Raw genomic sequence first — 12,515 nt, 5'->3', positions numbered from 1 at the left:
GATGAGCTGAGTCGGTCATCTCGTTTCTCTCCACACACTACAAGAACTGAAATGTTAAATCTGTCATGATTTGTCCTCACGAGTCTCTCACATTTTACAAATCGTTCAAGATTTGTAAAATCTTTTGGTGTGTGCTCGGCTTCACACAGACACTAAAACCAGACGAGCCAATCAACTACAGGTGTGAGAAACAAGAGCACAGGTGAACCTAACAGGCAATCAAAGAGGAGTAAAATCACACAGGGAGGAAAATAAACTAGACAAGAACTACAAAATAAAACTGGAAACACTGAAGACCGACAGAGAACGTCTTCATTCATGACAAGGAGCCAGATGCAGTTTTGCACAGGTTGTTTCTTTAAACATAAACCTGTGTGTAGATGTTTGGTAATAAAACGCAGAAGCTGCAGGACATGTTAACCCTGCAGAAAAGACAGAACAGGAGTCTCCCTCAATCGCGCATCACCAAATATCAAAGAAAACATTTTTCAGGTGTTTGATGTGAAAAGTCTCTTTGAGTTGAAAACACTCGATGTGAAAGAGTTTCAGTGTTCAGTTTAGAAAGAGAGAGAGAGAGAGATGAGCAGACGGGTAGGAAGACCGAAAGATGAAGGGAGAGGAATACCGTCAGGCAGAGACAGACGGGTATGAAGAGGTGAGCAGATGGAAGCGAGAAAGACAAACATCGACAGGCAGGAAGGGAGACAGACGGAGAGAGAGAGACGGGTCTGTGACCTTTTCACACATTCAGTTTAAAGATCAGAGACATCAAAATGGATTTTTCCTCCTCCTCTAACCTGCACCTCTCTCTCTCTCTCTCTCTCTCTAAACACACAGACTTTTCTGTTTCATATTTGAAACCTTCACTTGTCACAGTTTCTCCGTATGACTTCACTCTGCTGTGTGCGTGCAGGTGTGATGGTCATAGAGCCGTTTTAACCAGTAGCTACGTCTGCTCTTATAGCACGCGCCTGGTGTTCATGATCAGAGGCTGGATGGCACCATATGCCACTGGGCTGATTTTCTCTCATGTTTTGCGCCCTGCACGTCTTACCAGAGGACACATTTTAAGCCCTGCAGTTCACCGCTGGGAATCAAACCCATCACACGTGTTTACATTCTGAGCTTCAGAGCGACCGGCTGCTCTGCTCCTCTCTCCACTTAATGTTTAATAAAGCTTTATCCAAATCCCCCAGTGTCCGCCTGTTTTTATACAGCCACGACTCCTCCTCTGTAGCAGCTAGCAGCAGATCATTACAGTCAACACAAAGGGAAACCTCCTGAAAAACTCAAACAGCCCAAATGATTCACTCCGACTTCACCCGGAGTTTCTCCTCCAGCCTCCTCGTATTGATTCTGCAGAAAGTCAGAGTGAGCTGATGTGAGAACACAGCAGGATATAATCAGGAGAATTCACCTGGAGCCAGTGGGAGGGGCCAGTGGGAGGGGGTGGTGACCTTTATTCACCTGTGATCGCTGCACGACCATAGACTGTCTGCACGCCACCTCTACCATCTCCGTGCTCTAATCAACCTGCTGCTGCATGTTTCCTGTTCTCCAGTTTGTTCTTCTCCACTCTTTAGTTCACATTCAGATTCTCTTCAGCTACACATTGATACAAACACACATATTCTCATTCTAGCGTCGTAAAGAGGACTGTGTAGCGTCGTCTGCTACTTCCGCGCCGAACCAGGTCAGGAGAATACCTGGAGCAGTCCCCCTGAAATTATCCAGATATTTTCAGGAGTGCAGATTTGAAAACGGCTACAAACATGACAGGGGCGCTGGCGGCACAGTCGTTAGTGCGCACGCCCCACGTATGGAAGCTATAGTCTTCTATGCGGGCGGCCCAGGTTCAAATCCAGTCTGTGGCTTCTTTGTCATGTCATTCCTCTCTCTCTCTCTCCCTGATTTCCAACTCTATCCACTGTCCTATCTCTCCACTAAAGGCACAAAAAGCCCAAAAATAAATCTTAAAAAAAAAAAACATGCATGACAGATTGTTTTTTACAAAGGATGACCTCTCAGAGTTTGAAAGTTTTATGCATCAACGTGTTCAAAGTAGGGATGTTCCCAGCCGCTAGCAGCACCAGCCTTCAGTACTCCCCACAGGTTAACGTGCACATGCCTGTGCTAAATGTGGTTACTCACTGTTGTGTTTGGTATGCTAGTTAAACCTGATACAACCTACATATGTTCCCGCGATACGCTATCTGTTCACTGTGCACGTTTACATCCGGGTTGTTGAGCAGGTCCATTAGCATGTCTGAAATAGTTTATCGCTGCTAAAAGGCACCGCAAGAAGAAACATATTTTAACATCAAACTCCATGTTTCCAGAGTGTCAGATGCTCTTTGACAGCTGAAAGAGCAACAGTGCACCAAACACCTCAACGTGTTTTTGCTCCGTCTCACCTTGAAGACGAACATCTCCCGTCTGAAGAAGGCCACAGTGTTGAAGTTGCCTTCACAGATGTTGGGTTTGCCGTTTCCGGGCAGCGCCGGCCGGTCGCCGGGGGGGCGAGGCGGGCGGGAGTGTTTGCGTTCGGAGGTGGAGTGTGGGCGTCGGGAGGGTAAGGTGGGTAACGGCCTGGTCGGCTCCAGCATGGCTGTGGGGATGCCTGATGTGAAAAAAAAAACAAAAAAAAACAACCAAAGTTATTCCACTGTGGTGATTCATTTGTTGTTTCAGACTGTTTGTGGCGTCATGACACACCGCTGTGCTTTAGTGACTAAAAGAACACAATGATCCACAATAACATGAGTCACTGAGTCATTGATTTGAGCTGTGTGAGCAGGACTTTTTCTGCTCAATCCTCCCAGATAAAAGAATATCTGGTTGTCTGATTCATTCATGTTTCTATGCAGAAGGAAGTCGTTGTTATGAATGAAACTAGTGTATTTAAAGGTCACATATCCTCCTCCTCTTCTTCAGTGTAAATAATTCTCAGAGCTCCTCAAAACATGTGTGTGAAGTTTCTTGTTCTAAATCCACTCTGATCCTGTATTTGATCATGTCTATAAACCCCTCTATTTCAGCCCTGCTCAGAACAGGCTGTTTCTGTGTCTGTACCTTTAAATATGTAAATGAGCTGTGTCTGACCACGCCCCCTCTCTGGAAGGGCTTTGGAGGCTCGGTGCTTTCTCGCTCCATATCCTATTGTTGCCCTAATTTTCAGGGTAGCCCTGCGTGCTGCATGGCACTCCCGTCGGTTTCTCATTAAAGGGGGCGAGCTGTCCGGCATTCTGCTGTTGCCAAAACACCAACGGACGACGAGTACTTCATAAAACCCCAATTTAAAAAAACAGAACTGTCCTTTTAAGGTGCTGGAAAAACAATTATAAACGAGATAAACTCCACAGTCTCAGTTTCTGTTGTCTTCACTGAACACAACCGGACCAGTATGACCCATCAACAGGGACTCTCAATGTCACCGTGGATCACGACCCTTCAGAACCTTTTTTTGTTCTGCGAGACAACGACAAGCTCCCTGCTCTGAAGTTTAAAGGAGACAGGACCATAAAAATATAAAGTTTATGATACAATATGGATTTATTGCTGGGATCAGAACTGATGAGATACTGTATATAATAAGTACCGTATTTATGTTTCATTACAGCCTCCTTTCTGACCCGGCAGCCATGTTTGTTTTAAGGGTTTGTTTCTTCTTTTCCTGCTTCTTTGTGTCCATGAATCAAAGATTTAAGTACAGCACATGACAACAGAAGCCGTCATGATTATTTCAGAGTGGACAGACGGCGTCTCGGGGTGTGTAGTCTGTTTCTCTTCTTTGTTCATTTAAAGAAAAAGAGTCGACTGTAGAGTGAAGCGTTTTCTCTGAAACAGAGCAAAGTGTCCCTGGTGGTGAGAGCACAAAGCAAAAAGACACAAAGTCGAGCATTTTGTTTTCTGAAGTTTTCCTCTTTCCAGGCAAACACTGATCAGCGCAGAGTATTAATATGAACCTGCTTTACATTCACACATGCATGCAGCTGCTGCAGGACATCGGGTCTGTATAACTCACTGTGGGCTTGAAGATGAATTATTCATGTTCCAGGTGTGCTGTTGTTGCTTTAGCAAGTTCATGCTTTTAGGTCTGAAACGTTTTTCACGTTTAGTCGCAGACTTTTAAGGACGAGTCTTCAGATCTTAATGAAATTAAACCCATTTTTTAAGCTATTTATGTAAAGTCAGGTCCCATGTTTTCTATGAAAGAACATTTAAAAACAGCAGCTAACTAAAGTACTATGCAATGCATACAATAAACTATACATAAGCATAACAATAATAAGAATACAGAGACAACAACAAAGAAGTAATAAAGAAAACCTGAGAGAACCCGCCTGTTCGGGATTAGAGGAATCAAATGTCAACATATAAAGTTGCACTTTGAGGCGGGACAGTAGGCTGTTCCACAGTTTAGAGTAGTGTTGTAGTCAAGACCACATTAACCAGGACTAAGACATACCCAAGACCTGGGTGCTCTGAGACAGAGACGAGCCCAAGACATTTAGGGATCAAGACAGAGGCAGGACCAAGACCACAAATATAACACACCAATCATCATCTTGTGTGCAGGGGGCGTGTCACTATTTTAAAAGACAAAGATGTGAACAAATGTTGGTAATCATATCAGAATGATTGGTTCCCAGTATCATGTTAACAGAAACCTCATCGTGCATCGTTAATGTAAGAAAGGCTCCAGACTGCATCGATAAGCCGAGGTATTAGAAGGCTGAATTTAAAAGTGTGCAGAAGAAGAAGAAGGCTGTGCCATTGGACCAATATCATTATCAGTTTGTCTCATAAAAGTAAAAACAGCTCCCTCTTAAAGGCTTTATATGTGATTTTTTTGATCCAGCAGATGTCGCCCTTGAGCACCAGCATGAAACCAAAACAACTCGCACTGCATTGTTGTTAAGCAGTGAGTACAGTATGTTATTCTTCTTTTCTCTAGTCCCTCAGTTAAACAACTTTTATACACGAGGGGAGGAGTCAGCCGGCCGTCCTGGCGATGTAAACAAAGTGAAGATAGGACTCTGAAAACTCTGAAAACATCACAGACAGTGGGACTCGGGTGTTACACCCATTGTAGACAGTCATGACTCACAGAGTTATTTTCAGAGGAGATACTTGATTTATATATTTAAGTGTGAAAAATCTCAGATAAAGCCTTTAAAGTGTGAACACAGCTGTGGGTAAAGATCATTTTCATGATAAATGAATAAACTTGAGTCTCACCGTAGATTTTCTGAATGCCCTGCAGGTCGTCCAGCGGCAGCTTGAAGTTGTGCGTGTCCATGTACTGATAGAAAGGAGCCATGATGGCGCTGGGATCGTTGGAGTGCTCCAAACCCAACGCATGACCCAACTCGTGCACCGCCACCAGGAACAGATCGTTACCTGCAGAGGGAGGAGGACGGGAGGAGAGAGATGAGGAAGGAGGAGAGGCGGCCCGAGGACGATGAAGATGGAAAAATAAAGCAAGTCAAAGGAGAAATGATGAGTCTCCCTGACGATCTTTTCTCAGCAGAAGAAATAAAACAGGTAATGAAACACACCTTGTGCTGCTGGAGGCCTTTCTGCTGGTTTGTGCTCAGTTAAAAAAAAAAGGACCAACTCAACATCTCCCTCTTGTCTAAAATGGAACAAAGCCTCTGCAGTGCAACACAACAGAAAAGACCAAAGACAGAAACACGCTGCAGAAGGGAGCTAAAGTTAGTCTGTGATGCTGTTGACTCATCAGCAGTGTAACATGAAGCGCACTTCAAAAGAAGAATTTGTGGGGAAACGGAGGCGACTGTCAGCTTGAGAATCCAAAGCTCACTTTTTTTTTTTTTTTTAAAGTCCAGCATGAGCCACTTCTTCAAACGCTTGCTGCTTGACGGGGATTACTTTGGAGTGCGGCAAACTGTTCGCTGCCACATCAAGTGAAAGTCATGACTGCACAAAGTGAGATTTTAAAATTATAATCTGTGACTTTATAAATAATGTGCTGCTGCTGCTCCAGGATGTGAAATTATGCTCATGAACAAGCTGCATGTGGAAGATGAAAATATACAACGAGATACACTCCACGATCTGATGACTCACAGTCTCAAAGTCTCTGCTCATAATCACGGCTGAAAGCTCATCACATGAAGAGGAAACCGCACAGGCTCGGAAATTAATTTGTTGTGCGTGCGGGCACATTTGACGGTCAGTGCCGACTGAGAATAATGGCTTCTTAAAAACAAACATATATGTGTTACTAAGCCACGTATTCATTTATTGTTACCAAGTATTAATTTATTTTTGTGTTAGTTTAGAGACAGTTCTTGGTTATATAGAAATAAATATGGCAAAAATCATACATCCTAAAAACAGTGAAGTCAAACTCCCTTTGGGTTTGTTGTTGTTGTGTCTGTGTTCACGTGGACTGCATTGCGCTACCTTCAGCTTGTTTATGCTTCACTAAAGAGGCTCAAACTTGCAAGAGAAGTGGTTCAGATAGAAGTGATTGTACCCGACCTAAAAAGCCTCTGCATGTTTCTAATAAGCTCCACGAGCAGAAACGTGCTCAAACTAGGATCAATATTGGAGATGCTTTTGAAAAATGGAGAGAGGTTAGAACACAGAAAGGTTTACAGACCCATGCAGAGCTGGATAAACACTGAAGCTTCAGAGTCCACCACATGGTGACCTGAGTGAGCATGGACTCTAGAGAGGAGGGGGGGGAGACAGCTCTCTCTAAAGTTTTGAATTTAGACTGCAGTACCCATTTGAAACACTAGGTGTCAGAGTTACATACTGCTCCTTTAAAGTAAAATATATCCATTTAACTACAATGAAGAATAAATAAGGTTATCTGTTGTTGCAGATCTACAGTTACTGTTACAAGAGAACTTTTTAAGTTTATTCTTTGATTAGTTTTTGAACAAACGGCTTCAGGAACATTATTAACACACTGTGGACTGAAGTATGTCGGCCCCTGTATTTCATTAAAGTGAAGGTGGACTGCAAGCGCCTAAAACTCATCTGTATTTTTTTGTACTGGCGTCAGAGACACTCAAAATAATGTGGCCTAAATATAGGATGTTCCTTGAGAGGATGATTACAGATGATGCAAGAAATTGGAGCAGAGAGAAGGGATTGATTCAGCCCAAAAAGAAGAAGAAAAAGCAGGATTTCAATTATTTCTTTAAAGGGATCATTTTTCCAGCTGTAGCTCGAAATACCAGCAACAGAACCCATCAAAACTCGTACTTTTTTCACTCTGCTACTTGTGCTCTTATCACAGCTGATAAAGAAAGGAACCTGAATGTCACGTATTCCTGTCGGGGGGGGGGGGGGGGGGGGGGGGGGGGGGGGGTGTTAAAAAAACGAGGCTTCTCTGTCGTTATCTGAAGAGCTGAGATTCTGAGCCGCTGTCACACGTTTAATGACTTTGTACGCTTCGAACGCAGAGCTCAAATTAATACATTTCATCGGCTCTGTAATTGGTTTGACTCTGTTTGAACCTCATTAGAGAACCTAATTATCTTTTTTCTCTTTAGCCGGGCTCGTCTGTTTGAAGATAGTCGCCTCGGTGGCCAGTGGATGACTTGTAGACTGAAACAAAGACGGTCACAGGAAGTGTTATTTGTTCCCTTTCACACATAACAGTTTATCATTTGTTTTGTTTCTTCTCTCCCTCTCTTTTCTCTGCAGGTTTAATTTGGTTGCATACATTTCCATGTTCTTACGTTTCAGCTCCTGATCATGCTTAAACTTTCTAGACAGCTAAAAGTTTGCATCGAAGCAGCCTTCACCTAAAGTCACTAGTCCTATTCAGACTGCTGCTAGTGGTCCCCCCTCTCGCCTCTGGAGGTAGTAACGGAGGAGCCAGAAGGGATTGGAAGAGCCAGCGGGGGAGAGCAGCTCTGTGTGTGTGTGCATGTCTGACTTTGTGTGTATGTGGAGCTCCCGCCGTGCCGTGCTCTCTTACTATTATGCAATGTTGTAACACAACAATTTCCTCCTCTGTGCAACAAGAACGTGTGAGCATTATTGTTGTAGCAAAACATCAAATCCTTGTTGAGATATTCTGATGAGGGAAAAAGCGATGAGCTGACAAACATTTTTTTTTAAATGTTTTATCTCTGTCACTCATTTTTAATATCAAACCTTTACACAAAGCACACTCTCTCTCGCACTTCTATTCCTGTGCTGTTTCTTTCCTCTCTCTCTTTTGTTAAGCTCTTCATCTCTCACCACAGCTCCCCTCCTCCTCCTCCTCCTCCTCCTCCTCCTCCTCCCACATCCCCTCCAACAGCCTTTATCGCCGCGCTCCCTATGCCTCCCTCTCCTCCGTGTCACAGGAAAGATAAAGATGATTTAACAGCACAAGACGTACACTTCATGTACAACGGGGCTTGGAGGAAATCCCAGTGCTCTCTCTGTATGTGTCTCTCCCCTCGTGGTCCGTCTATAGTCTGCCTCGGCTCCCTGCAGTGACGATAACCGCTCCTTCTATCAGGTTTTTATTTTGCCCCGCAGTCATCTGGCAGCCTGCGATAAAGATGATGTTTGATAACGCCGGGATGAAACCTGTCTCTCAAGTAATCCCCGTTTGACTCGTGCACAGAGTCCGCTTTGTTCAACTCGAGCAGTTTTCCTGATAAAACGTTCAGTCCTGGCAGGGACCAGTTTGTGCTCCGGAGATCACTTTGAACACGTCGTGTCAGAAATTAACTTTTAGCTCAGCAAAAGTTTTGCTAAGTGTGGAAGCCCTAAGAGGACATGCATACGTACATTTTACTGTTCTTATTTTACCCGTGATAACAAGTCTAGCTTGGTTATTTTCTCGAGATCTTGACTTATTTATGTTGTTACCTTTCATGTGGTCAGTCTGTGAAACCTATAGAGCAGCTCTGCAGCTCAGAAACCTCCTTATTTATCTGAAATTGTCAACTGTAAGAACTCTCATTTCAGCCCCTGCCTGAAACGGTTTAATTCCCGCTATTGTCTCTTTAAGGCCACCCTCCCCACGTGCCCACTTTCTTCTGATTGGCAATCTCTCTGGAAGCCTTCCAGGGGCAGAACGCTGCAGGGCTGCCAGGGGAGGGCTGCTCTCCAGTGCTGGGAGAAGAGAGTCTACGTTAGAGGTTTCACCGGTTTACGTAGAGGCTTGAAGCCGTCTGGTGAAATTCTCTGCTTCATATCGGGGAACTATCGCGTGATTTGCATGACAAGCCGTTTAGCGCCCTCTGCAGACTCATCCTGGGATTACTCCAACATATGTTTACTTCATGATCTTAAACTTTAACCACGCTCAGTTTGGGCATCCAGCCTTGTAACACTATATGTGAGTTTTAAAATGAGGATCATGAGAATAGGTCAACTTCAAGGACCAATCCTACAGTTCATTGTAGTGAACACCTCCTTGTCCTAATCCGACATTAGAAAGACAAGAGGCAATGTTTTCTACATCTGCTCTTTTGTGAATACAATGGATCAAGCCTATTTATCACAGAGAATGGAAGAACATTTACTTTAACTAGGAGACACTGGAGAAGCAGAATTCAGACTTTGCATGAGATCAAGTGTGTAAAAGCTAAAAGTCAGCAGAGACCCAGGCTTGTGTAAAAGGCTAGAACTGAAATGTCAAGGATTTAATAACTTAGAGCAGGGGGCTTTCTTTACTTATATATCCATACAGACGGACTACAATGGTCTTATGTGTTTGGTGATTATAACTCCAGACCTTGAGTTCAAACACACAGTCGGTTTCAGACACTCTCTCTGTGTGTTTGTCTGTGTCTGCCCTTGCAGAGGATTACAGTCTTTTCTTTTGTTTATCTCCAGTTTCTGCATCTTAAGACTTCAGACTTCAGAGGGTTCATAGAGCAAACTGAGTCAAGTTGTCTACTGAATTAAGGCAAAGCAGAAAACAAAGCTTTTTTTTATGCCCTGCTTAAAGTGGAGATGTGTGACAAATGTCAGGACCTGTATTTATGACGATATTAATGATGATTCTTGGACAAAAACAAGCTTATTTTCTGCAGGAAGAGTGATATCATAAAGGGCAAAATAATCTGAATTTAGAGAAAGGAAAGACAATAACAAAGGGAACTATTTCATTGCACAGTTGTGGTCACAATTGCCTTAGGCCCCCGTGTCCACCTGGCGTTTATTTCTGGGCGCCAGCGTCTTTTTTCAGCTGTTTTCAATGAGTAGAGAGCGTTTGCAGCAGAAAGCGACCGCCTGGAGAAAAAGCCCAGCGCCCATTCTTACGGGCTCTCAAGTTGAAAATCTTTCAACTTTTCGGAAAGGCGCTGTTGATGTCACCATCGCTCTTTCCCAAATGTTTGATATTCCCTGTATTTTACCACCCATAGGTGGACACAGGGCCAAAAGTAACGTTAAGATGAGACGGGAGCAGGACCAACTTTCTCCAGATCAGTGAATGATTCCAATAATTTGATTTTAGAGATATCCTGGAGTATATAAAAACATGATTGGAAAACCTCTTTTACATGTTGGTCAAGTTCAAAATCGAATGTTGCACCAGAACAGAGCAAGGGGGACCAACAACGTTATTGTCAAAATGAGTTCTAACAATGATGAGGAAAAGAAGAGAACATCATTTAGCTGATGAAACTTGTTATACGTTCAACTTTCAATGTCAGCGAGGAAGTTACAGAGTGTTTGGAGGCTGGTTTTATCATGAGGTTTGATACACAGGTAAAGATTAGTATCATCTGCATAACACATTTAACTAATGTTACACCTTACTTGTATGATATCACCCAAGGGGGCCTGTTAAGAAAAGGAAGGGCCCTAATATAAAGCCCTGTGTAATGCCTTAATCCTGTGATTCCCAAAGTGTGGGCTGCGGCCCCCTGGTGGGCCGTGTGGGTACTGCAGGTGGGCCGTGAAAAGCCCTCCACCAATTTCAAAAATAAAATAAATATCACAATAATGATGATTTACCATGAGTCAACCCTTTAAGTGATTAGTAAGGCGTGTCATGACTATTCATGGACATAATGTTTAGTAAACTTTTGTGTCTCTCTTGCCATAATATCATGTTGTCATGTCCAATAATTTTACCCTTACGGAAAGTTATAGCTGTAGTCCTAAAAATGTATTATAATGGGCCCCGGAGTAATTTTGTATTTCAAAGCGGGCCGCGGCAGTCTTAAGTTTGGGAAAGGCTGCCTTAATCAGTTCATAGACTCATCTCCAGATTGTTTAAGACGGGGTGTGTTTAAAGGTGTTAACATGGACCCTGTGCTGCAAGAACAAGCAGTAAGAACGCCATTCGACCGCGTTGAAAACATGATGAAGAAGGGGACAAATCTTTTCCATTCAGCAGTTTCAGCGTCTCTTGTCTTTGACGGCGACGTTTGTGCGTCTCTCCTGCAGGTGTGAACAGGTTAATGACAGTCTGCAGCGACAGAAAAAAAAAACAGACATCCAGGTTTTAAACCGAGGTGAAAATGAGGACTGTTTGTCCTCCTGTTGTCCTTCTGAAGCTGATACCGTGAATTAGTTTTCGTAGCTTCTGAGAACTTTTGCCGTCTCACTATCTGCTTTCTAATCTTTCAATTACTCTCTCTGTGTGTGTGTGTGTGTCCGTGCGCGTGTGTGTGTGGAGGGATTTTAGAGATTAGGCGACATTGGTGAGGGTGTACCTGAGAGCACCTGGGTGAGCACACACACACACATACAAATGCATCATGACCTGACCATGCAATTCTTTTGTGGCTTCATAAACATAAGTCATATTTACTTGGCGGTCTAACAACGAGTGTAAGTGTAAAATGAATCTTTGCCACATGATATTAAAACTCCTTTGATGCAAGATTCCTGAGAAAATTCCAGATATTTCCTGGGACAGTTTCACGCTAGAATCCGACTCTCACACTATCTCGTAATGTGGTGTGGCAAATTTAGAGCTTCTCTGTCAGAGATAATTCTCTTTTCTGCTAATCTCTCAAAGCAGATACGTCTCCCCCCCATCACTCCCTCTCACCGTGCATCTCTCTGCCTCTCTATCAACACGTTAGTTATTCAAGCAGAGGGAATCTGGCGTAAGTCGTTTGTCAAGCAGCGATAGAAGACTTGGGATGAAAAAAAAAAAACCCTACCAAGTGAAGTGTTTTTCTTTCTCTCTCCATTTTTCATCCAGCGACTAAACAATGTGCCGCTCAGAGATAGAGCAGCGCCGACCGAGGACATCTTCACATCTGAAGCGTCACATTTAGAAATAACATGTTTTATTAATTCAAACGATAAATAATGGAATCAGCTGGTATTTCATAACTGTCAGTCACTGTGTTCACGCCGGCTGAAATATTCATAAATTAGTCTGACTTGTGGAAAAAGACATTTGTAGGAAAATAGGAATTTTTGTTACCGGAAAAAATGAACAAATGTTTTGTTTTAAAGACTCACCTGCTATTATTGTTGTGAGCTCTCTCTTTGTTTTATAGCATTAATTAAGCGAGGCAGGAAACTGCTCGGTGCCCCAGAGGGCTGACAGACTTTAA

General features: G+C 43.3%; 1 protein-coding gene across 1 annotated transcript in view; it reads right to left on the bottom strand.

Moving 5' to 3' along the window:
• The window catches only part of mmp24 (matrix metallopeptidase 24), a 70,654-nt gene that overhangs the window by 24,191 nt on the left and 33,948 nt on the right, over positions 1-12,515 (bottom strand). The window contains exons 6-7 of the mRNA XM_061041541.1: positions 5,242-5,403; positions 2,415-2,620 (exon numbers count right to left, since the gene is read on the bottom strand). Coding sequence (XP_060897524.1) covers positions 2,415-2,620; positions 5,242-5,403 — 368 coding nt within the window. The remainder of the gene's footprint in view (positions 1-2,414; positions 2,621-5,241; positions 5,404-12,515) is intronic.

This window comes from Labrus mixtus, chromosome 7, assembly GCF_963584025.1.
Source record: "Labrus mixtus chromosome 7, fLabMix1.1, whole genome shotgun sequence".
Classification (NCBI taxonomy): Eukaryota; Metazoa; Chordata; class Actinopteri; order Labriformes; family Labridae; genus Labrus; species Labrus mixtus.
The sequence above is the reverse complement of the archived record's forward strand: the minus strand, read 5'-3'. Positions and strand labels throughout refer to the sequence as shown.